We start from the raw sequence: 27,545 nt of genomic DNA on the forward strand, positions 1-27,545 counted from the left end.
GCGGGGCGGGCCTTGCGGCCCAGGCCCATGCCCAGAGCCCGCCCCGCCCTCAGGCCCTATGTAAAGTTGGCGGTGGCCGAGTCGGAGGCGTCGGTGGGAACTCACGAGCCTTGCACGCAGAGGCTCTCAGCGCCCCGTCTCCCACGCCACGGTGTCCCCTTATTCCCGGACGGGCGCTGTGGGAGGCTGAGGACGGCATGCGGGACTACGACGAGGTGACCGCCTTCCTGGGCGAGTGGGGGCCCTTCCAGCGCCTCATCTTCTTCCTGCTCAGCGCCAGCATCATCCCCAATGGCTTCAATGGTATGTCCATCGTGTTCCTGGCGGGGACCCCGGAGCACCGTTGCCTTGTGCCTCACACCGTGAACCTGAGCAGCGCGTGGCGCAACCACAGTATCCCGTTGGAGACGAAGGACGGACGACAGGTGCCTCAGAAATGCCGCCGCTACCGACTGGCCACCATCGCCAACTTCTCTGAGCTGGGGCTGGAACCGGGACGGGACGTGGACCTGGAGCAGCTGGAGCAGGAGAACTGCCTGGATGGCTGGGAGTACGACAAGGACGTCTTCCTGTCCACCATCGTGACAGAGGTAGGTGACAGCCCCCCTGTCAGGGTCTGGTGACATCGCGGCGACGGTTGTAGCCCTTCGTCCAACGCACAGGCTGATGAGTATCCTCCAGTCAGGTGGCCCAGGAACATTTTATGAGATGACTTCTAGCCATAGTACGCCCCTCAGAGTACAAGTGTCAGGCAGACCATCAGTCCATAGGGTCCCATTGAAGATAGAGTCCAGAAGGTTCTGCCCCTAGGAGATGCCCTGACACCCTGAGTGGTGGGACTTTCTCGAGGTAGTGATGTGATTCAGAGGGGCCAGATCCAGACTTGCTCCAGAGAAGAGGCCACCGTTTTAGCCTCTGTTCAGAAAGGAAAGACTCTTTGCAGAACTTTTTAAAGTTAAAGAAACGTGTGTTCCAAACTCTCTACCCTTTCTGGAGTTATTCTTCCTTCCCTCACCTATCCTCACCCCAAAATGAAGTCTTGCCATGCCCCAGGAGAAACTGTTTTCCATTTGCCCTCGATGGATTGTTACTTCTTAAGGACCCATGTGTCTGCAGATCTATCCAGGGTGACTTGTTGGTATGGAGTCTTTTCCACAGTATTCTGGGACAAGATCACTGGAGAGGTTAGGTAAGGCATGTAACCTTCTCTGAAGAGTGATGGAAAACTAATTCCACATCCCCTTGCACTTTATTCTTGGGTGACTTTGACATTTCTCAGTCACTCTGCTGGGGGTGTGGCAGGCCATTTAATGGTGCATGTGGATATGTTTGGGGACTTGAGCATCAACTGTAGTTTCCTGGAGGCTCAGCAGTATTGAATATGCAGAATATGAAAAGAATCTTCTGTGATCCCATTGAGCAACTGGTTCATTGAGCATCAGGGATTGGGATTGACCAGTTGGAGATAGTTTCTTGGTGAATTTAGTTAGCCCTTAGGTCTAGATCCAACAGCAAGAAATGGTTTCAGGAGCAGTAGGGTGAAGCTAGGAGTACCTGTTTGGCATCTAAGACTCTTGGAGGTATAGACTGAGCTTCCCTCCTTACAGGGGCCCTCAGATATATATCATCCTTCAAGAGTAGAGTCAGAGAGATCCCCACAAGAGTCACTGTCTGTTTCCTTTGGGTGTTTGTGGTTAGATGTGTTCAAACCTGTGCTTACCTACTACATACGTAGTAAGAATGAAATCTGAGCTCCACTGGGGATTTTTAGCTTAAGTGACATCGTGCCAGGATCAGGTATCACTACCTAACCAAAAAAGGGACTGATGCTGGTCAGTGATGGAGCACACTCCTTTAGTCTGAGCACTCAGGAGGCAGAGGCAGGAAGATCTCTAGGAGTTGGAGGCCAGCCAGGGCTACAGAGTTGAGTTCTAGGACAGCCAGGGCTACATAGGGAAGTTCTCTATTTTGAAAAACAAAACAACAAAAAATGTATTTACTGAGATAGTAAAGTGCTTTTGACCCATGAGTCCACAGAGAAGGGATTTTCAATTGTTCTACATCCTAAGCTCCAGACTCATAAGTTCTTGGAAGCAAGTGATGGCAGAGGCTGTTGGGGTTGACACATCAATTCCTGAAATCTGCTTTGGCTGCCCAAAGAAGGGGCAGTTGAAATCTGAAGCAGCTTCCTGTCATGTCTTTAATTTTTACCCTGACCTTGAGAGTGCTGGGCTTTCTCTAGTCATTTGCCCTTACTTCACTGTCATCTTGCTCGCTGCTGAGGCTGAAAGCAGCTCCCCAGAGGCTGGCTGATCAGCAAAAGTCCAGATTCTTTTTGACCTACTGCATAACTAATGTCAGTGTTTTTTTTTTTTTCAATGGATCTGGATGCTATTGAGCTGTCTTAGCAGTTTCGTAAGAGTTATATGCCCTTTCACCTACTTACAGGTCAGCAGTCTTTGGAGAGGCAAGTTTAATACTTTACTTGGCTCTTTTCTTTGGAAATACTGGAATGCCTGTCTTGAAGTTCAAGGCTTTTCCACTCAGATGAACAGACATTGTTGAAAGCTGCTGCATTAACACTCTGATGACTTTTTCCAAGATCTGTTGTCTTTCAACCAAGACCTGGTCTGCTGACAACTGCAGCTAGTCAGCTCCCTGCCTTCTAAATAAATGTCTCTAAACTTGCCCTCTGCCCCAAATCAAGGATAGAGGTCTTTTAAGTACACTGTTAATTGATTCCTCTTGTCTTTCTTTCTTTTCTTCTTTTGATAGAAGGCTGACTTTTTTCCCTTTCAAGATAAATTACATACAGAAAGTGAACTACATGCTTGCAATAGATTAGGTTTCTGTGTCTCCCGGCATCTTGACCAGATGCTGGATAAGGGAGATCTTTTATCAGAACTTTCTTATTGAAATGGTGAGGGAATAAATTATGAACCTTTCTAGAAGGCTTAAGAACTAACTGATAAACAAAAGAGAAACTTGAGCCACCAGATTGGCTGGAATGTTTAAGGGAAATGTGATTCTCCACCCACTGACTGTAGCTTGGCTGTTTGTGTGTCCAAAACCAGGCAGTGGGATTGGACAAAAGGAAGAGACCCTTCTTAGAAGGTCAAAGAGCTTGTGTGTCCCTGTTTCAGGAAAGTTTGGTGAGCTATATGCTTGTAGGCTAGTCCCTCTTCTTGCTCCTTGCTCATCCCAGGCACACACCTAGAACCCTCAGTCCCACCGCATCATCTTCTGAATCCAGGACTACTCCTTCCTCTGAGAACCTGGATGATTTCTTAGGTTTCTGGGTCACCTGCTCTGTGGTTTCATGGAAACTCAGTCAAGTTTTCGTTATAGCTTTCTGGTGCCTATGACGTAGGACTCCTTCAGCTGTGGTCTGATGTGGCTCTGCATTGTCCTAACACTGTGTCTCTGCTTTCCATAAATCTCTTACCTAGGCATTGGCAGTTCTCCAAATCACTCTCTGTTGTTCTAGACTAGGTTTTTCTTTTTTGTTTGTTTTTTGTTTTGTTCTTTGTTTTTTGAGACAGGGTTTCTCTGTATAGCCCTGGCTGTCCTGGAACTCACTTTGTAGACCAGGCTGGCCTTGAACTCAGAAATCCGCCTGCCTCTGCCTCCCAAGTGCTGGGTTTAAAGGCGTGAGCCACCACACCCAGCTAGACTAGGTTTTTCATCAGTCTTGTCTCTTGCCTAGATCATCTTGGAAAATGGGAATTCCTTCCCACTGTTATTCACAACCCACCTGGATGAAAATTCCTAGCACCCTAGGTGATTGGGCTGTCATGAGTCTGAAATATAGAGGCCAGAGACACCTGGAGCCAGGACCTGACTGTGCTAGCCATCCACCCTCACCCCATCTGCATTCCCCTCTCCATCCCACCTCCACCCCTCCCACCCCCACCTCTGGAGAATCACAGACACTCATTTTTTGCCTTTGCAGCTTCATGGCAAACCAAAGTAGCCAAACAAACCTGGTCCCTTGTGCATGCACAGCTGTAGTAGACACAGCTGGCAGGAAGCAATCAGACTGAGTCCCTCTCTTGCTCAGACCCATCACCCTGGGTCAGAGTTCTGATAGTGATACAAAGTCAGGAGTCATAGAACAAAGAAAAGAATTTATTCTAAAGATTGAAGTGTGGGGTTCATCTGGGCTTTGGGCAGCTAGGCCTGGTGCCTAAACCTATAGGAAATGATAATGTTGAAGGATGGTGGCCCTTTTATCCATTGATCCATTGATAAGGGAGATCTTTTATCAGAACTTTCTTATTGAAATGGTGAGGGAATAAATTATGAACCTTTCTAGAAGGCTTAAGAACTAACTGATAAACAAAAGAGAAATCATACATCCTATGATTCCCAGGTCATTCCTCTGCTCAGGGCACTGTGGGCACAATACAGGCTTTTATAGCAAATATTATTTTTTTTCTGAGAGTTCTGAGGTAAGAATCCACTATTGGTTTGTTTTGTTTTTTTTTTTTTTTTTCAACTTTATTCTGGATCTTGAGTCTTGCTGCACTGCCTTGGCTGATGACAAGTGATCTTCCTGCCTCTAGCTCCTAAGTGATGGGACTACAAACTCTCACAGCTAGGATTCATCATTAATTGTAGTGGAAAGCAAAACAAAATATTTTAGAAATGAATGCCTTCATTACTAACTGATACCTGCTCGTATGCTTGGTCACCGATGCACATACAGTAGGTACATTGCATGGAAGACTTTTGCATGTTGGGCACAAATCCTATCACTTTTCCAGCTAGTTCACTGATATAAGAACATTTAGTCCCTGGAGACTATACCGCCCCCTCTTCTGCCCTACTCCCTTCACACAGTTGAAAAGCAATTCTCATTACATATAAAGCCAAAAGATGTACTTCTTTGAGCTGGAGAGATGTTTAAGTGAGTAAGTGCTTGCTGCACAGATAAAGATCTGACATTGGATCCCAGCTCCCATATTAAAAGAAGAAAGGAGGATAGGGCTGAAGAGATTTCTAAGTGGTAAAAGAGCACTTTGTGCTCACCTGAGTTCAGTTTCTAGTACCCATGGATGATTCACAACCAACTGTTAATAGAGCTCCAGAGGATCTAATACCTTCTTCCATCTGCAGAGGCAAGCATACACATGTGGCATCCACTTACCTAAACACATATATGCCTTTTACACACACACACACACACACCGTGCAGCCAGACAATGGTGGAGCACACCTTTAATCCTAACACTCAAGAGGCAGAGACAGGTAGGTCTCTGAGTTCAAGGCCATCCTGGTATACCGAGTGAGTTCTAGGATAACCAGTGCTACACAGACTCCCAGTCTTAAAAGATGGTGGGAGAAAGGGGGAAGAGAGGGAGAGAGGAAAGCCAGGCATGCTACATTATTCAGTGAAAGACCCTGTCTTAATGGAATATATCAGGACACGCAACATGCTCCTCTAGTCTCCATGTATGTAGTCACACATTCATATATTCACATGCATACAGATAGAATACATATTCATTAAATAATAAATAAGAGATATGATATTTTTATTCCTTTAAAAAGCACCTCAATAGCTTTTTAAAAAAGATTCATTTTTATGTATATGAGTGTTTTACATCATGTGTTTGAAGTACCGAATGCATGTGGAGAACAAAGAGTGTATGAATCTTCTGCAGGGGAAAGGGTTGGAGCTTAACAGTTTTCTTGAGACATAAATGAGATAAAGAGTCTATCTCAATGGACAGTTTGAAAATCCTTGACAACTATATTAATATACCTTGAGCCTACTACTACTAGAGAGGCACATTTCTAACTAGAAAGAAGTGTAGACCCCTGGTCATAGCTGTTCTAGATTCTCAAAGTTTGGTTCCTCTCTTACAGCTCTCTAGCCATGAAGCTTGACTCATGGCCCAGTACTGCCTATCCACCCACCAAGTAGAAGCACTGCTGATCTGATCTTCCAGTGCTTTAATTATAACTGCATAGCCAGAGGAGTACAGGAATACTAGGTTCAAGGGTAAGCCCATCTAGCTGGTGTGCTTTGACTATCATCCTACCCTCTAAAGAAATTCAGGCCAAGTCCAAATGCCTACTATAGTAGATATGAAAGTTATCCATCCTATACTTTTCAGCCCTCTTATCTTTCTCACTCTTCTCAAAGGCTCCATGTGGCCACTAAGAGACAAATATTAATGTAAGCCAGTGTCTTATTTAGGGTTTTACTGCTGTGAACAGACACCATGACCAATGCAAGTCTTATAAAGGACAACATTTAATTGGGGCTGGCTTACAGATTCAGAGGTTCAGTTCATTATCATCAAGGATTCTAAAGAACATGGTGGCGTCCAGGCAGGCATGATGCAGGAAAAGCTGAGTTCTACATCTTCATCTGAAGGCTGCTAGAATACTGGCTTCTAGGCAGCTAGGATGAGGGTCTTAAAGCCCACAACCACAGGACACACCTACTCCAACAAGGCCACACCTTTTAATAGTGACACTCCCTAAGCCAAGCATATGCAAACCGTCACAGCCAGGCACTTAGAGTTGTCAGGGACTGACAGTGGTAGGTGACAGCATATTACTCCATCAAGTTATCCTCTTACCTAGACTAAGGACAGGATAAATCAAGCAGGTGATGTGAAAGCCAGAAAGATGCTACCATGCCTATAGAACAATTTGATCTGTTTTCACATGGTATCCAGCCTTGAAAGTATATTTGGGAGACTTACTTAGGTCACAACTTTAGAACTTGGCATTAGAATCTTGTGTACATTTCCCTTTTCTTACTCCTCTACCACCTCCTACTTCCTTTTTAAAGACATGGTCTGATGTAGCTCAGGTTAACGTTGGTATTAACTTGTAGTTAAAGGCTGACCTTAAATACTGACATTCTGATCCTTCTTCCCAATTACACACATGAACCACCATACCTAGTTTGTGCAGTGCTGGGGATTGAAGCCAGGGCTTCATGAATGCTAAGCAAGCACTCTACCAATTCAGATACAACCCAGCCCTCTGAGTAGGTTTCTCGTCTACCTTGGATGTATCAGTCTTCAACCATCATATAGGACATGTTGATGAACACCTTACAGCAACTTATCCTTCATGTAATCTTTGTTGTAGCAAAAGCAATACATTTTTTTCATATTTAAGAATGACAGTAGCCGGGCTGGAGAGATGGCTCAGTGGTTAAGAGCACCGACTGCTCTTCCAGAGGTCCTGAGTTCAATTCCCAACAACCACATAGTGGCCCATAACCATCTGTAATGGGATCTGAGGCCCTCTTCTGGAGTGTCTGAAGAGAGCAATGGGGTACCTCATATACATTCAATAAATAATTTTTTTTTTTTTTTTTGGTTTTTTGAGACAGGGTTTCTCTGTATAGCCCTGGCTGTCCTAGAACTCACTTTGTAGACCAGGCTGGCCTTGAACTCAGAAATCCGCCTGCCTCTGCCTCCCAAGTGCTGGAATTAAAGGCGTGTGCCACCACTGCCTGGCTAAATAAATAAATCTTAAAAAAAAAAAAAAAAAAGAAAGAAAGAAAGAAAGAAAAGAATGACAGTAGCCATAATTTTGTCTATGACACAGAAGCTGCCTATCATTATTGGTTCCTTCAACTTTATGACCCCAACCATTCCAGTCATGGTATTAGCAGCCATGTGTGGAACATTTATCCACCTACTAGCAAGCCCAAAAGCCATTGCTGACCAGAGATCAGTGTCTGGCTTGGTAGAGTGTTACTGCTTGCCCTCTCCTCTCCTTGAGTTGAATCAAGTCATGGGAGCCTACTCTATGAAAGACAAGATGGAGAAGGAGAGGCCACCTGTTTTCTCTGCATTGCTGCCCAGGTGAGTCATTGCTAGATCAGTGAGCTCCTATAGTCAGAACATTCGGGGATGTAGGGTATGCTAATTCATTTTCCAAGAAGCCTGAAATTTCAGAAAAGGAATAAGTGATGCATCCCTTTGCTCCTCCTACAGTGGGACCTGGTGTGTAAGGATGACTGGAAAGCCCCACTCACCACCTCCTTGTTTTTCGTGGGTGTGCTGATGGGCTCCTTCATTTCAGGACAGCTCTCAGACAGGTAAGGTGTCCAGCATTTATCAAAGAGTATATACCTGGACTTGACTTCAAATGATCATGTTCTCTTACCCCAGGACCATGCATTTCAGAAGCAGCAGTAGCTATGTCTAGCATAGATTTTTCCATATTAAGTAAAATGGGCCAATGACCTCTCACATCATTTCATAATCCTTACTGAACAGAGAAACCTGAGTCAGTCAAGTCATGTGTACCTACAATTCAATGACCAGTTACTTTGCCACGGTTCACTTCTGCACTAGTCTGGAGATTAATACAGTCTCTTAGGGACTAATCTTCCCTAGGAGATTAAAGCACTCTCCTATCCCTGAGAAAGGGAGAAGTTGATACTATACATGTATATATGCACTGTATTGTAGAACATTAAGCAATACCATGGTGGCTACCTCTGTAATCTGAAGATAGGGTTCTGGCTCAGAACAAGGTAAGAGAAGATAGAAATCTCACTAGTCAGTGGTGCTCCATCATAACTGTAATGATGTACTCTGGTGTCCCTTAGCTAAATGGCTGAGGGTATGGCACTTACTGTATGACCAAAAGAGTGAATGTTATTTGTTACAAACATAGTATTGTGCAATGTTAAAGCTTTTATCTAAGGCTCATTAATGGCTTAGAGAAAAAAACCTTGAAATTCAAGTAGTGGGCACTAGTGAGTGCTCAATCCCACTACTCAGATGGCTGAGACCAGAGAATTGAGAGTTCAGGCCATCTTGAACTACTTAGGGAGAATCTGCCTGAGCAACCAAAGGCAACAATAAAAATAGAGATTGTCTATGACGGTTTATTGTCTTTATTGTTATTTCATCAAGAACTGTGAAGTTCTCAGAAGGTCCATTATGCTAAGTCCCTTTTGTTGGAGCTTTGGGATCTATCACAGACAGCTGAAGTCAGCAGAGAGCACTTGGCCATGGTGGCACTGATAGTATACTCCTAGACCCAGGTTCTCAACTTGTGGTTCACAACCCCTGCCAGAGGGGTAATTACGATTCTTCACAGTAGCAATATTACAGTTATGATGTAGCAACAAAGTTTTATTGTTGGTGTTAGTCTTAGTTAGGGTTTCCATTGCTATGAAGAGACACTATGACCAAGGCAACTTTTATAAAGGAAAACATTTAATTGGCTGTCTTAAGAGTTTCCGAGATTCAGTCCATTATCATAGCAGGAAGCATGGCAGCATGCAGGCGACATGGTACTAGAGAAAGAGCCGAGAGTTCTACCTTTTGATCTGAAGGCAACCAGGAGAGACTCTCTTCCTCACTGGGTGGGGAGACTGAGCACTCGTAGCCCTCAAAGCCCACCCCACAGTGACACATTCCCTCCAAAAAGACACACCTATTCTAACAAGGACACACCTCCTAACTGTGTCATTCCCTTGGTCAAGCATTCAAACACATGAGTCTATGGGGGCCAAACCTATTTAAACCACTACAGGGGTCACCATAATATGAGGGACTGTATTAAAGGGTCCCAGCATTAGGAAGGTTGAGAACCACTGCAGTAGAGGGTGCTGCAGCATCCTCCTGGCCAGCTAGCAGGCTCATAGAGACATCCAGGCTGAGACAGATGCCATCTTGTCCGGGAAGCAAAGCTGCTGACTCTGTCTCATACTCTCGGGTTCTATGAGTGCATATTTACATATATGGTCATTCTCACATCAGTACTCAAATTTTTTTTTTGTTTTCTTAATTTTGTGTGTGTGTATGTGTGTGTGTGTGTGTATGAGGAAGAAGTGTACAAGCAACAGAATATATTTGCAGGTTAGGAGATACCTTTTACATTAGTTCCAAAGATCCTACTAGATCATCAGGCTATCTTTCTGGGACTTCTAATTCTTATTTATTTATTTATTTATTTATTTATTTAGACCAGGTTGACATTAAACTTATAGCAGTCCTTCTGCCTTACTTTCCTGATGCTAGAATTACAAGGCTGTACCATTACTCTCAGATAATGAAAACTTTCATAACTGCATATCTCATTAGATTTTTGGTTTTGGTTTTGGTTTTTTCAAGACAGGGTTTCTCTGTGTAGCCCTGGCTGTCCTGGAACTCACTCTGTAGACCAGGCTGGCCTGGAACTCAGAAATCCGCCTGCCTCTGCCTTCCAAGTGCTGGGATTAAAGGCATGCGACACCACCGGCCAGCTTGTTTTGTTTTTCAAGATGGGTTTCTCTGTATAGCCTTGGCTGCCCTGGAACTCGCTCTATAGACCACACTGGCCTCAAACTCACAGATCCACTGTCTCTGCCTCCTACCCAGTGCTGCAATTAAAAGCATGTGTCACCACCACCTTTATGATAGTCAAATACTTCACCACCTAAGCTACATCCCTTGCTCCCTGCCTCAAAATTTTTAGAAAAGCCTTTAATCCCAGCACTCGGGAGGCAGAGGCAGGCGGATTTCTGAGTTCGAGGCCAGCCTGGTCTACAAAGTGAGTGCCAGGACAGCCAGGGCTACACAGAGAAACCCTGTCTCAAAAAACCAAAAAAAAAAAAAAAAAATTTTTTTCAGAAAAGGTCTTTTAACACATCCAACACCCTTCTGCAGGGATTTTTTTCCATTGTTTCTTTGAGAGTAAACACTTTGGTGTGGAAGTGAGGGGGGACATTAAAGGGACCAATTAGGAGCTTTTCAGTGGCTCATGCAAAGGATGATAGGGGCTGAGCATAGGACCAAGGCTGCTAGAGATGGAGAGGTGAGATAATGAAGTCTGGAGAACTTGCTGACTAGTCAAATCTTCGTATTAAAGTAAGATATTATACCCTTTAATAACTAAGGATCACATTTGCAGAGAAAATATTGAATGCTATTGGATGTTACTGAATTTGGGGTGATTATAAGACCTCTAATTGGAGAGATTCAGGGTATTGTTGGATGTATGGATACTCCACAAGACCTTCTAGTATGTGCAATACTAGGGGAAGGGCAAACCAGGCTAAGATGTCCTCCAGGTAGGAGTAAGGAGTTCAAGGGTAGAATGTGCACTGAATCTCAAAGGAATTGAGAAATGTCAAAAGCAAGAAGGGAGGTTCCCCGAGTTGGGTGTAGAAACCGTGCCAGTTGTGTCCTAGGTTAAACAGATCTTTATGAGCCAGCTTAAGAACCTGTTTACCATGCAAAGAACACTGTGATCCCCAGAGTAAAGTGTTTAATTTCCACACTATAGTGTTTACTCTCAAAGAAACAATGGAAACAAAACCCATGACATACTAAGGATCACCTTCCCTGCAGAAGGGTGATTGAATGTGTGTAAAGACCTTTTCTGAAATTGTTGAGGCAGGGAGCAAGGGATGTAGCTCAGGTGGCGAAGTATTTGACTATTATGCATGAAACCCTATGTTTGATCTACACCCCACATAAACCACGTGTGGTGGTGCACACCTGTAATCCCATCACTTAGAAGATGGAGGCAGGAGGATTAAGAGTTTATGGTCATGTTCTATTACATAGTGACTTAGAGGCCAGTCTGGGATAAATGAAATCCTCCCCTGACAACCTCTCTGAGTGTATGTGTTAGCCTTTGCACCTGAAATTTGTAAACGAAACACTGAAAGTGCTGTGTTCAGACTGTAGTCCTTATTTGCAGCTTCCAGCATTCCCATCATGCCTGTCTGCACACCCAAAGAAGTACTAGGGCTTATGAGGTGGACAGCTCACTGCTGTTGAGTACCAGATTAAAAAACAAACCAGAGAACTGTTGGGGCAATAGATTTTTGCCTTCAGTTTGTTGTCTAGAGTATCAGCAGTAACTTTTTATATGGGACAAATGTAAAGCTTTCTTCCTGGCATATTCTTGTCTAAATTCAAATGAAATTAAAATAATTTTACATTTTCATGCCTTTTATGTGACATTCCTAAACTAGCTTTCTGGATTATAAGAGGCTCAACACAGAATAAATAGACTGGTATTTCCTGGTTTTGTAAGTGTGTATGTTTGCCATTTTGTTCACAGCTTTAAAAGTGACCAGACCAGGTCCGTGGGTGGGAGAGACTGCTCTGAGTAAAGACACTTGCCACCAAGCAAGCTCACCCCTGAGTTCTGCAATAGGGACTCACATGGTAGAAGGAGAGAACCATCTCTATCTAGCAAGTTGTCCTCCGACTACCACATGCCCTCCTCTAGTTCACATGCACCCACCTCCTACTCCCAGCCTCCTACCAAATGACTTTCAATTCTGTTACCTTCACAGTTCGACCAAAATGGAGGTGGCCTGACAACAACTGCAAGGCTGGCAGGAGAACTTTGTTGCCTCAGAAGCACATCCAGTGTTTGCCCATCCAAGTTAGCGCCCATGAGTAACCACTTCCATGCCAGTGCCAATCATAATCAGTAGAGGGATAGTTCAAAGCAACAAACCCTAAAGCCTAAAACTAACTGCCCCAAATCACAAACAGAAACTCAAAGTTCTGAATTCTGAACTTCAGGTATTTCCACACACAGTGAAGGGCTGTCCCACAACCCTGAAGTTCCACGCTCAGTCCCCAGCACCCATGTAATAGCAGGGTGGCATGGCATGCCTTTGTAATCCCAGTGACTGAAGGGCAGGAACAGGAGCTCTCTGGAGCTTATTGGCCAGCCATCCTAGCCTAATGGGTGAGTTCTAGATGCCAGTGAGAAACCTGTCTTAAAATGATGTGGACAGCTTCTGAATAAAAACACTGAGATTGACTGCTGGATTCCACATGCATATACACACATGTGCACAGGAGAACACATACACACACATGCACCTGCATGTACATGCACACACACACACACACCAAAGTAAGCCTCCAAACTGAGATTCTCATTGTAAAGAAGGATGTAAAGAAAGTAGAAAGTTCTGTATGTAAAGAAAGAAAGCTATGTCCTGGGAAGAGAATGATGATGCATCCTTTGTGGTACTCAGGAACACTGCAACACGTTAGTCAAAACATTGCTAGAAACTTGAGAAAGTGTCATTTCAGGTGTATCAGAGTGTGTGTCCCAAAGAGACTAGTGTGTGAGTCTGCATCGACTTAGGAGAAGGTCCACCATGGAGACAGTGCATGTGAATGTATTCTCCAGAAAGAACTATGACCAAAAGAAAAGGAACATGCTGCTTTAACAAAGGCAGCAGTCTGCACTGTAGGTAATGATGCCAGCCTTCCTCTGCTGCCTGTGTGCAGTGGCTCATAATCTATCCCATAATACACATTTTTTGTGTGCTGGGCCTTCTTTTTGTTAAAGACTTATTTATTTATATTATGCATATGAGTACACTGTAGCTGTACAGACGATTGTGAGCGTTCATGTGGTTGTTGGGAATTGTATTTTAGGACCTTCTGCTCGCTTCAGTCAACTCTGCTCACTCAGTCCCTGCTTGCTCCAACCCAAAGATTTAATTATTATATATAAGTACACTGTAGCTGTCTTCAGACACACCAGAAGAGGGCATCAGATTTCATTACGGGTGGTTGTGAGCCACCATGTGGTTGCTGGGACTTAAACTCTAGACCTTTGAAAGAGCAGTCAGTGCTCTTACCCGCTGAGCCATCTCGCCAACCCTGGGTCTTCTTTTTGCAGTTGTTTTGTTTCCATTTCATTTATGATGGAAATTTAATCCAGGACTTTGTGTGTGCTCTCAGCATGCACTCTGCCTCTGAACTATACCAATTTCCTCTGGTTATTTTCACATACAAGTATTGTTTTTTATAATTCATTATGCTATATATTTCATATTTGTAATATTTCCAATTTTAATGTTGGAACTTCTTCATGAAGAGATGTACTTTTTGTACATCTGTACTTGTGAAAGGTAAAAATTTCTCTGTATTCTTGGGTGACTGATGGAGGTTTGTTTTGTTTTTTTTTATTTAGTAGGCTTTTTTGTTGATACTGTTCTGGCTTTGTTTTATCATCAAGAGTTAAATTGGGAGCTGGAAAGAAAGCCTGCTGTTCTTACAGAGAACCTGGGTTTGATTCCCAGTTACAGATTCCCATCTCTAACTCCAGTTCCAGGGGATCTGATGCTCTCTTCTAGCCTCTGATGGTACCAGGCATGTACATGATACACAGACATACCTATAGGCAAAAATACCTATACATATAAAATTAATTTTTCCAAAATTATGCTTTCAGCATTTTGATGCTTTGAAATTTCAGATCTTTCAGACTTTCAAAAATCAAGATTATGGCATTCCAGAGATTGTCTTTTGATTTTATTGTCCAAACTCCTTTATTTGTATAATTACTATGTTTGTGGGGGCAGGAAGATAGTTTTTCATTCATATATTTATTAAAGATGTATTTCTACTATGTAGTCCTGTTTGGCTTGGAACACATAGAGATCCTCCTACCTTTGTCTCTCAAGTGCTAGGATTGAAGGAATTTGCCACGACAACTGACCCCTCTTTAAATACAAGTTTTCTTGTCCATTTACAAACATTAGTATCCTGGGACTGTAGAGATGGCTTAGCATTCATGAGCACTGGCTGGGATTTGATTCCTAGCATACACACGTCAGCTTATAACTATCTGTAACTCTAGTCTCAGGAGCAGGAATGTATTTACACCAGCCACTAGGTACACATACATGTACATAAAATAATGAAATTATTTTATTTCATTAATTTAATTTGATATTTTTAATAATTTTATTTAACTTAATAAATTTTAGTCTAATGTATTCTGATTTTTTTCCCCTTTACCCTTTTCTTTGCCTTGAGGTTTATGTATTAAAGAACCCTAAGAATTGTAGAATTTCCCACTGCAGGTCTAGGTGATCTTATATCCCCTAAGCCTCTTCCCTTATTCTTGGCATTTAGTGCAGAAAGGCAGCTGCATTCATAGGCTCAGGTCAGGGTCAGTCTCTCTGACAAGATCATAGGACGGCATCATGTGGTTGGCAATCCCTCATACAGAGACTGTGTCGGTTCATACGGTGCTGTGCAATGATGACACAGAATTTTTTCTCTTTTTGCTCACTATTTTCAGCACTTGTATAAAAAATTCTTCCTCTACACCTCTTTCTAGCTATACATATCTTTGACAGAGGGAAGTCAGGATAAATGACCAGTCTTCATTTACCATGATTATGTTTTACCTGATTTAAAAAAAATTATTATGAATATGTGGATTTACACATAACAAATGTCTTTCCATTTCCTGCAATCATTAGCATCATTGTGGCACTGCCTTTGAGGCAGCATGAGTGTCCAGACTACACATTCATCCTGGAAAGTATGGAATTCAATGTCTGCATGGAGACTGAGAGGGTGGGACTACCCTGGTGGCAGTCCTTGTGTTGGGAGACAGCCCCTCAGGGGAGCCGGTGGCTGCTGCCTCTCCCAGCTGCTTCTCTGTGACCCTCCTTTCCTCTCCAGGTTTGGTCGCAAGAATGTGCTGTTTTTGACCATGGGCATGCAGACTGGCTTCAGCTTCCTGCAGGTCTTCTCTGTGAACTTCGAGATGTTTACAGTGCTTTTTGTCCTTGTTGGCATGGGTCAGATCTCCAACTACGTGGCAGCATTTGTCCTGGGTATGGACATCAGGTTGGAGTTGAGTACTTGATCCTGTGTTTCACTTGACTGGAGACAAGTTGTGATGTCCCTTGTGGCTAGAATTCCCTAGTAAATAAACCTAGTTTACCAGATAAGCAATTGAGCATAACAATGGTTCTGACTTCTGATGTCCAGTTCTTCTGGCCTCTGACTTGTAGCCTCTTGGCCTTATTAGTACTTCAGTCATTAACTAGAATTCTCTTTTTAAAGGCTTGCATAGAAAGGGCTTAGGTAACAAGAAAGAAGGAGGCACACCAAGGGGAGATGGGTCACGATGGGCAGGCTCCCCAGGAAAGAGGTGCTGCAGAGCACTGGTGGCTATCAGTGTCTGCCAAGGAGAGTGAGTTGAGCAGTCCAGTTCAGGTTTTGGTCAGTCTACCCTTCAAAGCTATGACTTAGACAAGCTACCTTGTCCCCACTGGAAAGCTTCCCGTCTCTCTGTTTAGAAGAGCCTTGCTCTAACCAGTCAGACACTGGGTGCCTTCGGCTGTATAATGGGGAGGGTGATTGTTTTCTTTTCGCAGTTACTAGAACATTTTTCCACAAAGGATCATAGTTAGCATGTGTGGCTTTAGTAGTGACTTTGCCTTTGATTAATTCTTCCTTGTGTAAGGACTTACAGGGGCCTAATGCTCTTTAGCATGTGTCTGAGGGTGGTGATGATGTGTTCATAAGAGAACTGTTACCTATAGACCTCAGAGAAAAACCCTAGGAGCAAATCAGAGCAGACTTAGTTCAGATGTAGCCTTCACAGAGACTCTCAACACAGAGCTACTTCTGGCTCCCTCCTTGTCTCTATGTTAAAAATGATATCACAGAAGATTCATAAGGAAATAACCCTCATTAATAATTAACTTGACTCTTCCTTGTTTTGAACAGGAACAGAAATGCTCTCCAAGTCAATTCGAATTATATTCGCCACCTTAGGAGTTTGCATATTTTATGCGTTTGGCTTCATGGTGCTGCCACTGTTTGCATACTTCATCAGAGACTGGAGGATGCTGCTACTGGCGCTCACTGTGCCAGGGGTGCTATGTGGGGCTCTCTGGTGGTGAGTGTGTGGCCCTGGCCCTTGGGCTGCCTACCCTGTCGGGTGGCTTCTGTGTCATATCCAGTAGAGGGCAGCAGTAGCTCTCAAATTCCAATTCTAGATCACAGAAAAAGGGGGTACAAATTATTTATAAGTCAATTTATAAACTCTTTTCATACTCAGAAAAGCCAAAAAAGCACAGAATCCTAACACATAAGTAGGCATCTCCTCTGCCCTGTTCTAGGTTAAGCTAAGAATTTGCTGCAAGCATAGAGACCAGCCAAACCTCTGGGAAGTTCTCTGATCCCAGCAAGACCTGGACTGTAGCTGCTTGATGCTGAGGCCCCAGACCAGGGGGGTTGGGAAGTAAAGAGAGGGAGAGTTCCAAATTGAGCTTCCTTGAGTGGCCTTGCAGAGGAAGGCAGGCTCCAGCTGTGCTGCCAACAGGAGGAGATTGGGCAGGTAAAGCAAAAGCTATTCCAAGCCAAGAAGAATCCTGGCAGGAATCACTGCTTAGAATAGACTAGACTAGGGTCAGATCCTCATCCCTTGCACGGTGGAGAGCATCCTAGACAAGAATGGGAACAGAAGAAACAATGTATCCTGATTATGAGAGAGGAGAGAGGGCTGCCTGGTCACAAGGATAAGGAAAATAGCCACCGGTCTCCAGCCTTGGTAACAATGCTGTTTTGTAGAAAGACTGACAAGTCTATTGAGTAAATCAGAGGTGGAGTGAGGAAGAGATGGATGTCAAGTGATCCCTGCAGAAGGTCCCGTGCCTCACAGGGACAGAGTAGAAGATAGCAGGATCTGGGTGGGCCTGACTCTCAGCAGAAGCCAGGCATCAGGAGCCCATCTAGTACCTGTCTCCTTAAAGGCCAGAAGGGGGCACTGCCATTGCAGACATGCAGGTGCCAGCCAGAGTGGAGATCCCCTTGGGATGTACAGGAGGATGCTTCAGGTTTTGCCCACTTCAGTCAGTGTTCAGCAGAGCTCATACCTCAGGTAGTTACTGGGCTATCTTTATTTCTGGCTTATGAACACCAGAAATAAAGACACACACCTGCCTCTCTGTCTGAAGCCTCATTTACCATATGTAGCTGAGCCAAGTCCAGCCTCTGGAGAGCAAGTGAACAGGAAGTCTTACTAGATTGCATTGTCTTCCAGGTTTATCCCTGAGTCCCCCCGATGGCTCATCTCTCAAGGCCGAATTAAAGAGGCAGAGGTGATCATCCGCAAAGCTGCCAAAATCAATGGGATTGTTGCACCTTCCACTATCTTTGATCCAAGTGAGGTAAATGCCATGTAGAAGCTGCTGGGGAGGCTCACACTCACCATCTTAGGTCAGCAGCATACAACACAGCTCACAGGAACTTAGCCCTTGCCTTCCCTAAGCCATGGCCACCCCTAAGGCAAAGGGTGTTAAAATGCAGAAGTTGGAGGAATAGAGAGATGATTCAGTCTGTAAAGTGCTTGCCACCCAAGCATCAGGGCCTGAGTTCAGATCCTCAACAACAGACTGAAAAGCCAGGCATGGCTGAATGTGCCTGTTATCCCAATACTGAGGAAGCTGAGACAGAAGGATTCCTGAGGTTTATTGGTCAGACAGACGATCAGTCAGTGAGAGACTCTGTCTCAAAGAGAAGCTAAAAAAGTGATTGGCGGTAACATCCCAGGTCAACCCATAGCCTACACACTTACACCTGGCCCAGGTAGCCTCAAACCCAGAGTGCCTCTGCCTCCCTAGTGCAGGGATTAAAGGTATGTGCTGCAACCACCTGTTCCCTCACCCCTTTTTAGATAGCGTCTCACTATGTAATCCTGTTTGGTCTATAAATCTTCTGTGGAGGCTAGGTTGGCCTCAAACTCACAGAAACCTGACTGTCTCTGCCTCCCAAGTATTCAGATTAAAATGATAGCCACCATTCCTGGCTTAATTATGTTTTTAATAGTCAACACCCTTCATAAGAAAGAGGTTTTCATCAACTCCAGAATTTTGGAGTTTCTTATGCCTCAGAGATTGTCATCTGAAGATAATCAGAACACTGGTAGATTTACAATCAGCAGTGCTCTGTCTCTGTTCACTCTCTGAATTAGTTGTTGCCCATCCTCCTGGAGCCTGATTCTTGCTGATTGCCACTTCTCTTCCCCATTCTCATGAAAGCTGAGGCCATGGCTTAGTGTGGTCCTGGTTCTTGCTTCCTGATCCCTTTCCCAAACTCATGAAGTTGACACTGCAAGTGCTGGCAGACATGGCTCTGGGTTTGTCTCTTATGTGAGAAGTAAAGGGACTGGTTGAAGGAACACTGCCTCCAGCCATGCTGCAGTGTGAGCAGCAGGCTGTTTGAAATACTCTAGTCATGATGAGGACTTGCAGCTGGTAAGAGATGAAGCAGTTGTTACAAGCAGACAAAAAGTTTTGAGGACTAAGAACCCTGCCAGCATCTCCCTGAAGTGCTAGCCCAGCAATAGCTGTCACTTAGCATTCTCCAGAGGGGCTCTTAAGCACAGAAGGCAGGACTGAAGGCATTTTAAGTCAGGTGGCTTTGGTGGCATTTAAGTAAGGGGTTAGTCTGAGTGAACCCATAAGCCTCATTGGCCTCAGTAAGGAAATGTAGTTGTTTCACAGGATTCTTGGAGTCCCAAGGTGACCTTTTGGTGAACTGCTGAGCTGGTAGAAACAAGTTCCCAAGCTGGGTTAGCTAAGAAAGCAGCAGCACTGTGTTTAGGCTTGTGATTTAGTGATGGCCTTGGCTTTGTTGAATCTCATAGGAAGTTAATCTGGGTGAAGGGTGGGTCAGTTTTCCTGTTTTTCAATTTGAATTTTTTTTTTTTTTTTGTCTCTTGGAAATAGACCAATAACAACACAGCATGAGGATTCACAACATTCACTCCACTTACACATCAGCTCAGTAAATTCACAGCCACTTTTTTCTCTCTGGCCAAGAGAGTTGGGAGTCAGCCTTACTTAAGCAACCTCAAGGCCTCCTTGGGAAGTGCCTGTCCAGTGAGGATAGGCAGGTTGATGCAGTGAGGCATCTGCCAGCTTTGGCCTCTGCCTTTGCTGTGCTCCTTTCTTTTTAAAACCTCTTTCTCACTTACTCTAGTTTGTCCTTGACTAAGCCTGCAGGGGCCTTGGACATCCCCTTGAGTCACTGTACTTCTGTCTTTTCAGGGAACCTTAGAATGCTTCCTAACTCTTGAGAAGTAGATAGAGAAAATGATGGATGCTAGGTGTGCGCCTGTCTGAGGCAGGTCTTCAACTTGTTCTCCTTCCTAGACCACTAACTATTTTCTTCCTACAGTTACAAGACTTAAATTCTACAAAGCCTCAGTTGCACCACATTTATGATCTGATCCGAACACGGAATATCAGGGTCATCACCATCATGTCCATAATCCTGTGGTACGTAAGTGAGATCTGCCTGAACTGTACCCACTCTCCTGACTCTTGTCTACAGACACGCTTCAGACCAAAGCTGAAACCTCTGTCATCGCAGATACAAGGATTCTCCCTTGTGATGGATGGCAGCCACAGAGACATAACAGTTTTTAATGTAGTGGAAACCCAGAAAAGGAGAAAATGATCATGGAGGCTGTTTGAGATCTAGGGATCCCACAAGGGAATCCCACAGGGCCTTCCTTAGTTGTCCTGTTCCTTGTCCCTTCCCTCAGTAGATTATCTGTGGTAAATAGCCAGGAAGAAACTGACAGCAATTCTACTGTGCTCGTGGAGACAGAGGGAACGCCCCTACATTGGGTCCTCATTGTCCTTCATTTCCACACACCCTAAACAGCCCCACCCCTACCCTGTTCCATACCTGATTGTTCTTTTTTTTGTTGTTTTGTTGTTGTGTTGTGTTGTTTTGTTTTTTTCTTCGAGACAGGGTTTCTCCGTATAGCTCTGGCTGTCCTGGACCTCACTCTGTAGTCCAGCCTGGCCTCGAACTCAGAAATCCTCTTGCCTCTGCCTCCCAAGTGTTGGGATTAAAGGCATGCGCCACCACTGCCCAGCTCTGACTGTTCCTTTTTAAAATGTTTTCTGTTGATGACACACACTCTCTGACTGGGACAGTTGGGGGTTTAAAGAAGGGCCTCAATGAAGATACTTTATCCTTTAGGTTCCAGAGACTGGAAACAAAGTGGGATAATGGTCCTTCTGGGATGTTCATAGATTGTACTGAAGTCAATGCTATGGCCTGGGTGTCCTCTCCAGGTGTCTTCTGAGAAGGCATTGCAATTATCAGAAAGGAATCTATCATTATTTCAAGGGGGGAGGGGGGACAAGGATACCTGCATTGCTTCTGCCAGACCCCTGGGACATTGGAGACCCTCGAGTCTACTGGATGAGTGGTGATAAGATGGTGAGAGGGCAGGGCTGGAGAGATGATTCAGTAGCAAAGAGCACTGATCACTCTTCTAGAGGTCCTGAGTTCAATTCCCAGTAACCACATGATGGCTCACAACCATCTGTAATGGGATCTGATGCCCTCTTCTGGTGTGTCTGAAAACTGCTACATAAAATAAATCTTTCACAAAAAAAAAAAACAAAAAAAAAGGTGGGAGGGTAGACTTCCCCTCAGAGTCCTTCCTGGTGGACTCCGCCAGCTTTGCAGAAAGAAGGTAGTTTGCTTTGTGGTTTGGGGCAAGGATCGGCCTGCGTCAAATCGTCCAGGATGCCTCAAGAGCAATGCAGCACACATGGATCCCCCTCAGGAACAGGAGCCACTTGGAGATTACCCCAGATTTCTAGCCTGAGAAATACCACTTACTCTGAATCTCCCACACGTTCCTAGTGTTCTGGAGTTCCCTGGTGCTTATGAGCCTACTCTCTTCCTTCACTAGAACATGTCTCAACCTGTACATGACTTAAAAAGAGTCTGGTTTGCCATATAGTATCAGTCATCAATGGAGAACCCCTACTAGTATCAGAGCCAGGCATGGGGTTGGTCGAAAAAACAGTGAGGCCTCCTGCAACATTGAGAGTTCCCCCTTCTAGAACACTAGGGTTCCTGTCAGCCCCTTCTTGACTGGTCACAAATAGTCTACTAAGGGTCCTTCTCCAAATGTTTGTGCTATATTTTCCTGTAATCCTCCATTTCTCTCATACCTTACCTAGTCCATTAAATATTCTCTAATTCTTCTTAAAGCTGCTGTTTGCAGAGCACATACAGCAGGGAACTGGGTTTTTACAAATACTTCAGAGTAGGATTTTAATATTGAATTGCATGTTGGGTCTTTTCCCTTAGTGATTAAATCAGTGTGAATTATATAAGCTTTTAGTGAGACACTTTCTTTATGAAATGTTCTGAAGATGCACTGGGAAACTTAACTTCTGTACTATGCAGTAAGGCCCAGGGTGGAGTCTACTACTGCGCTCCCATTCCCTGAATCAAGAGCAGCTCCGAACTTCTCAGGATGAAAGTTTGTGAAGGTGTGTGGGTCTGGAGAGATGGATGTTGCTTCTCCAGCTCTCTTCTGTACCCTGTTGCAGGCTGACCATATCAGTGGGCTATTTTGGACTATCTCTTGACACTCCTAACTTGCATGGGAACATCTATATGAACTGCTTCCTACTGGCGGCTGTTGAAGTCCCAGCCTATGTGCTGGCCTGGCTGTTGTTGCAGTACTTGCCCCGGCGATATTCTATCTCGGCTGCCCTTTTCCTGGGTGGCAGTGTCCTTCTCTTCATGCAGCTGGTGCCTTCAGGTATGGAACACATTTGTTTACAGCTCTAAATCTTCGGTATTTCCCTTTCTTGAACCAGGCTATTAATGAAGTGTATACAATCAAGATCATTACATGTATGCTATATGTACCCAATGCTCACTTAAAAAATCAAGAGATGGTATCACAAAACCAGAGTGTTCTTCATGACCTGGGCTTTGTTCAATGGCAAGAAAGCTTCGGGCTATTGATTAATTAAGCCTAGACCCAAGTTAATATATTCATATATATATTTCTCTCTAGAATAAAGAGAAAGAGAGTCATCCCTCTAGTCCTGTCTTACTTATTCAAGAAATAGCTGGAGTGGGTCTGCATGGAGCCTGTTTCTAGTGGAGAAGACAAATTAGATGCTGGTACTTCACAGATGTTCTTACCATCTGTGAACACAAATAATGGAAATTCAGCTCATCTAAAGAGCAGTCATGGCAAGAGGCATTCAGTAAAATTTACATGAGGTAACAGGACACCATGAGAGTGTCAGAACATTTCAGAAGATTTGATAGAATAGAGCAAGGCATAGTGGGTCACACCTGTAATCCCAGCATAAGAAGGAGATGCAGGAGAATCAGAAGTTCAGAGTCATCCATGGCCATCAGGGAGTCTGGGGCCAACCTAGGTTACATGAGACTTAATTTTAAAAAAAAAAAAAGAAGAAATAAAAGCAGAGTCTGACATGTATGGAACCCAGTGTGTGTCAGGGTAACAAAAGGAAAGAAAGGTCTCAGAGGCTATGGACAGGCCTTTGCTCATAAAACTGCCTTAGCATTGCACTGGTGGACAGGAAGAACCCTTCTGACAGCTTATATAACAGAAGATAAGCTTTATTTGTCTATAACTTGCCAGAATCATTCATGCTTCTGTGGCTTTGGGAGCTCTGGTGGTTACTTTGGGGCCTGTGATACTGGGACCTTTTATAGGAACCGCCCATTATGTAGCAAAAGGAACCTAGGAGTGGCTGGATTAGCTCTCACCTGAGCTCAGAGTGCTGTGTGGGTCATTTAGTTACACTCATTAGGCAGTGCAGTCAATTGGAGGGTCAGCCTCAAGGTCAGATGGTTTATAGTTGTTGGGTTTCGCCCCCCCACCCCCCAGTGATTTTATTACACTTATTTATTTGGAAAAGGGAGACATGTTTCCAGGCTTGGCTGAAAGCTCTGTTGCCCACTGAGCCACCTCAAAAGCCCAGATCTCTGAACTTCTTGAGTAGCCTGCAAGCATGGCCTGAGTTAGAACTGAACTCCCCCATTCACATACAAGTCCTTAGTTAACCCCATGGTGTCCTCAGGATGAGGACCAGGTGAAGCAGCTCATCCATGACACAGGATGACTTCTGGAAAGGCAGGTGGGCTGGGCTGACAGGGCGCTTACCATCCCGGCCTCAGGGTTGAGAAACATGCACCCTTACATACATGAAGTGCCCTGTCTCATCTACTAATCTCCTTTAAGAAGTCTTAGCCATGTTTTTACTTCTGATGGAAAGTTACAGAAACTGACCAACTGCTCCACCCCAAACCAAGGAGAAAGGGGAAGAGAAGTCCTCAGGGAACCCTTGCACTGACTCTCTTGCCTTTGCTAACTTTCTTTGTCTCTCCAGACTTACATTACTTGTCCACTACCCTGGTGATGGTGGGGAAGTTTGGAATCACCTCTGCCTACTCGATGGTCTATGTGTACACAGCTGAGCTGTACCCCACTGTGGTCAGAAACATGGGTGTGGGGGTCAGCTCCACAGCATCCCGCCTTGGCAGCATCCTGTCTCCCTACTTTGTTTACCTTGGTGAGTACCATGGTGCACTGGAGTGATGGGACAGAAGCTCTAAGTAGCCTTACTGTGAGCTGGAGAACAAGCACCTGTAGTTAGCAGGATGCTACAGTTACTGGATCCCTGACTGGAGAAGGTTCCTTTCCAAGTGTAGTGTAGAGAAGGCACTCATTTGCAAATGTCAGGTAACTCACAGCACAGCTAGATGGGAACGAGGAAGTCTGGGAGTTTCTATTTCAGACTCCCCAGACCCCCCATCGCAGAGTACAATTTCTTCATCTGAAGAAATGCTTTAGGGAGGCAGTGTACTTTCCTGGAGAAATTTTCCTTAGAGTTAGGAACATGAAGAGAATCCCTTCCATGCAAGAGGTCTGATAGACAGACAGTTGCCGTAACATAAACACTTCATTCCTTCAGCTTATCTGTGGAGGTCAGAGAACAATTTAGGGAGTCAGTTCTACCATGTGGATCCTGGGGGTGGAGCTCCAGTCTCCAAGCTTAGCAGCAAGTATTTTAACCAGCTGAGCCATCTCCCTGGCCCTCAGTTTACTTTTCAGAACAGTAGCTCACTAAGTTGTATGAGCTGGGCTTGAACTTTTGCTCCTCTTGCCTCAGCCTGCTGACTAGGTGGCATATAGAGGTCTGCATGGCACACTTGACAAGATGTTTTATGCCCTGGAAAGATCTGCCTTTTGACATTTTATGTATCAGGACACCAGTTTCTATGGTTCAGAGAAGTACTCCCTCCTGGCAGCTGCTTCTCCTCTGCATATCTCTAGCTCAGGAGAGGACTTGCCAGTGTCCAGAGAGTAGCAATTACTTTGCAAGCATGCTACATGGTGCTAATTGGGCGGTACCCAGTCTAACCTGAGTGTAAATCAGACTGTGACACATCTGCAGAGGTGGAAAGTTGTTCCTGTCCTGGACAAGCACCATGTGCTGCTTGGAAACCCTGCAGCTGTCCTGTCTCTGTTCCCTTCTACCTCTCCCTTGTCCAATGTAAACACGGCTGGACCTCTGGGCACATGTGTTCCAGGTCTGGGTTCTGAATCTGTAGATGCCAGACTTCACTCTGGCAGCCCAGGCTTTGGGAAGCACTGGAACCCACAGGACAGTAAGCGCTATATAGAGTCCAGAGAGAATAAAGGGCCCAACTAAGACCTAGTCTCACTGTAACCTGGGTCCTCTGCTTGACCACAGGTGCCTATGATCGCTTCCTGCCTTATATCCTCATGGGAAGTCTGACCATCCTGACAGCTATCCTCACCTTGTTCTTCCCTGAGAGCTTTGGTGTCCCTCTCCCAGATACCATTGACCAGATGCTAAGGGTCAAAGGGTAAGAGACCTTCCTCCTAATTGTGGATTCATTGGGTCTGGGCCTGGCCAGTTCTTATGGGTCTGCTCCTTAAAGTAGTGCTCCCTGAATACCCTGTCTCACAAATACCTTGACTACCTTGACCATGGTGCTATCTACAGCAATGGCCTGATCCTGTGTGAGCAAATGTCCTTGTGAATGCCAATGAAAGCAGCAGCTCTGAACTACAGGGACCAAGAAAAACATCAAAATTTGCCTTGTGTTTTGTTTTGTTTCTCTCCTGATCTGGTTTACCTGTTTTGATACTGGTAGGTATCTGTTTAAAGTTTGTTCCTAACATTTGTTTTTCTTGTTTTAATAGAATAAAACAGTGGCAAATCCAAAGCCAGACAAGAATGCAAAAAGATGGTGAAGAAAGCCCAACAGTCCTAAAGAGCACAGCCTTCTAACACCCCGTCCAGAAGGCAAAAAACTGATTGGAAACCTTCATGTTGTCAGAAATGCTCTCAATGACTGAGGGCTTTTCTGTTCTGTTAACCTTGTGTCTACATGCTCATGGATTGGGGCATCTGTCCTGGAGAGTCACCTTCCTCTAGGGCCACCAAGGCTAACCAGACAGCTTGCAGTCCCATCACAGTGGTGGATGTGGGCCTTCCAAAGAAATGAATTGAGTCTCTTGAACAAGCAGGACTTGGAAGACTATGAGAAACATCTGCTAGACATGCTTTGTTATTTTGTAAGACCTGATAAGGGTGCACATAGAACAGCAGGTCTGTTTCCCTCTCCTTTCCCTAACTGCAGTATCTACAGGAAAGGAATAAGTGTGGCTCGGGGGCAGTGTGCTTATCTAGGATGCACCAGAAGGAAACAAAAATTTCTTTTCAGAAAATAAGTGATTCCATGGATAGTTTGATTTCTCATCCTTTCTCAGTTAAAAAGTTTTAACTGCAACGCTCTTAACTCGTGACATAACACAAGACCGAGGGAGCCCAAAGGAGACTAAGATGGAGGCTGGTCCATAAAGCAGACAATGTGTGGACTGTGACTGCTCAGTCCCACAGCCAGGTACTGTGTGTGTGGTCAGGGTCCTGGACTTGTCCGGGCCCTGTGAGAAATCTACTGTTGAGGCCAAGGCTTTCTTCCACTGCTGTGTAAATCAGAATTCTGGCTGCCAGCCACTTATCTGTGTCTTGAAGGAAATGTATGGATAACAGAGTGTCCCTTCCCTCTCCCAGCACTGTCATGTGGAGTTTGTTTGTTTGTCATCTGCTGTTTGTGTCTCAAGCTATTTGTCCCTTAGCAGAAGCTTGGGAACTGCCTGTGTTCCCCAGCCCAGGGTCACCCTGGCTGGTGTGCAGTTACCACCATACAAGGCCTTCCCAATCTTAGCCACTAGAGCTGCTCTGAGTGCCAAAACTAATAACACTATGCTTCTTCCTTTTACGATGTGTAATCATGAGGAAAATTACAAGAAAGAAATGTAAATTGTGTTCACAGTCTCTCAGAGTAGCTGGCTGCAGTCATGTCACATCGGTGGGTGTTTTGTGTTCAGTGTGATTGTCTTCTCTTCTGATTATGTTGCCATGGTGCTCCGAAAGCACATGCTTCACCCACTTACAATACAAAACAAACATAAAAACCTGTATTTTGTGAAGGCTACTGAAGTGCCTTGGGCAATGAAATGGTTTTAATAAACAATGATTTTTTTTAAAATAATACCAACTGGATACAATCTTTATTCCTAGGATTTGATGGGTTCTTGCCACACCCGAATGCAACTCTTCTGTGGCTAATGGGAGCAGTGGTTTGGGGTTGAAATTTAACTCCTGCTGTACAGTAGGCATCTACTTAATATTGACCTCATTCCACTAGCCTGCTACACTTAACCTAGGTCTCCTTGGAAACAGCCTAAGCCCAGAGTTTCTGAACAGTTACATACTTTACCTGTGAAAAGGACTCTGAGGAGCAGGAATACAGAACAGGGAAGGAAGGAGACCCATTTCTAGGATGCCTTCTAGGGGAGGGCAGCACTAAGGAAAGAGGGCTAAAGTGGCATGAATTTCTGAGGAAGCCTGGGGAATACATTTCAAAGACATC

General features: G+C 44.6%; 1 protein-coding gene across 3 annotated transcripts; it reads left to right on the plus strand.

Annotated features, from left to right (window-relative positions):
* LOC110304779 (organic cation/carnitine transporter 2) lies at nt 1–27,164 on the plus strand. 3 transcript variants are annotated; one of them, XM_021176373.3, is made up of 10 exons: nt 1–590; nt 7,971–8,074; nt 15,438–15,592; nt 16,494–16,665; nt 17,812–17,938; nt 19,950–20,050; nt 22,139–22,353; nt 23,966–24,148; nt 25,334–25,469; nt 25,810–27,164. In XM_021176373.3, exons 1-10 carry the CDS (start codon nt 198–200, stop codon nt 25,895–25,897), a joined length of 1,674 nt encoding a protein of 557 aa, XP_021032032.2. In that variant the 5' UTR covers nt 1–197; the 3' UTR covers nt 25,898–27,164. The 3 variants fall into 3 exon arrangements, with proteins under 3 accessions (XP_021032032.2, XP_085686142.1, XP_085686143.1); XM_085830016.1 differs by lacking the exons at nt 1–590; nt 7,971–8,074 and having other exon boundaries at nt 15,435–15,611; XM_085830017.1 differs by lacking the exons at nt 1–590; nt 7,971–8,074 and having other exon boundaries at nt 15,486–15,605.
* Nucleotides 27,165–27,545: the final 381 nt, after the last annotated feature.

Source organism: Mus caroli, unplaced genomic scaffold (genome assembly GCF_978045245.1).
Source record: "Mus caroli unplaced genomic scaffold, Mus_caroli_1 scaffold_13, whole genome shotgun sequence".
Lineage (NCBI taxonomy): Eukaryota > Metazoa > Chordata > Mammalia > Rodentia > Muridae > Mus > Mus caroli.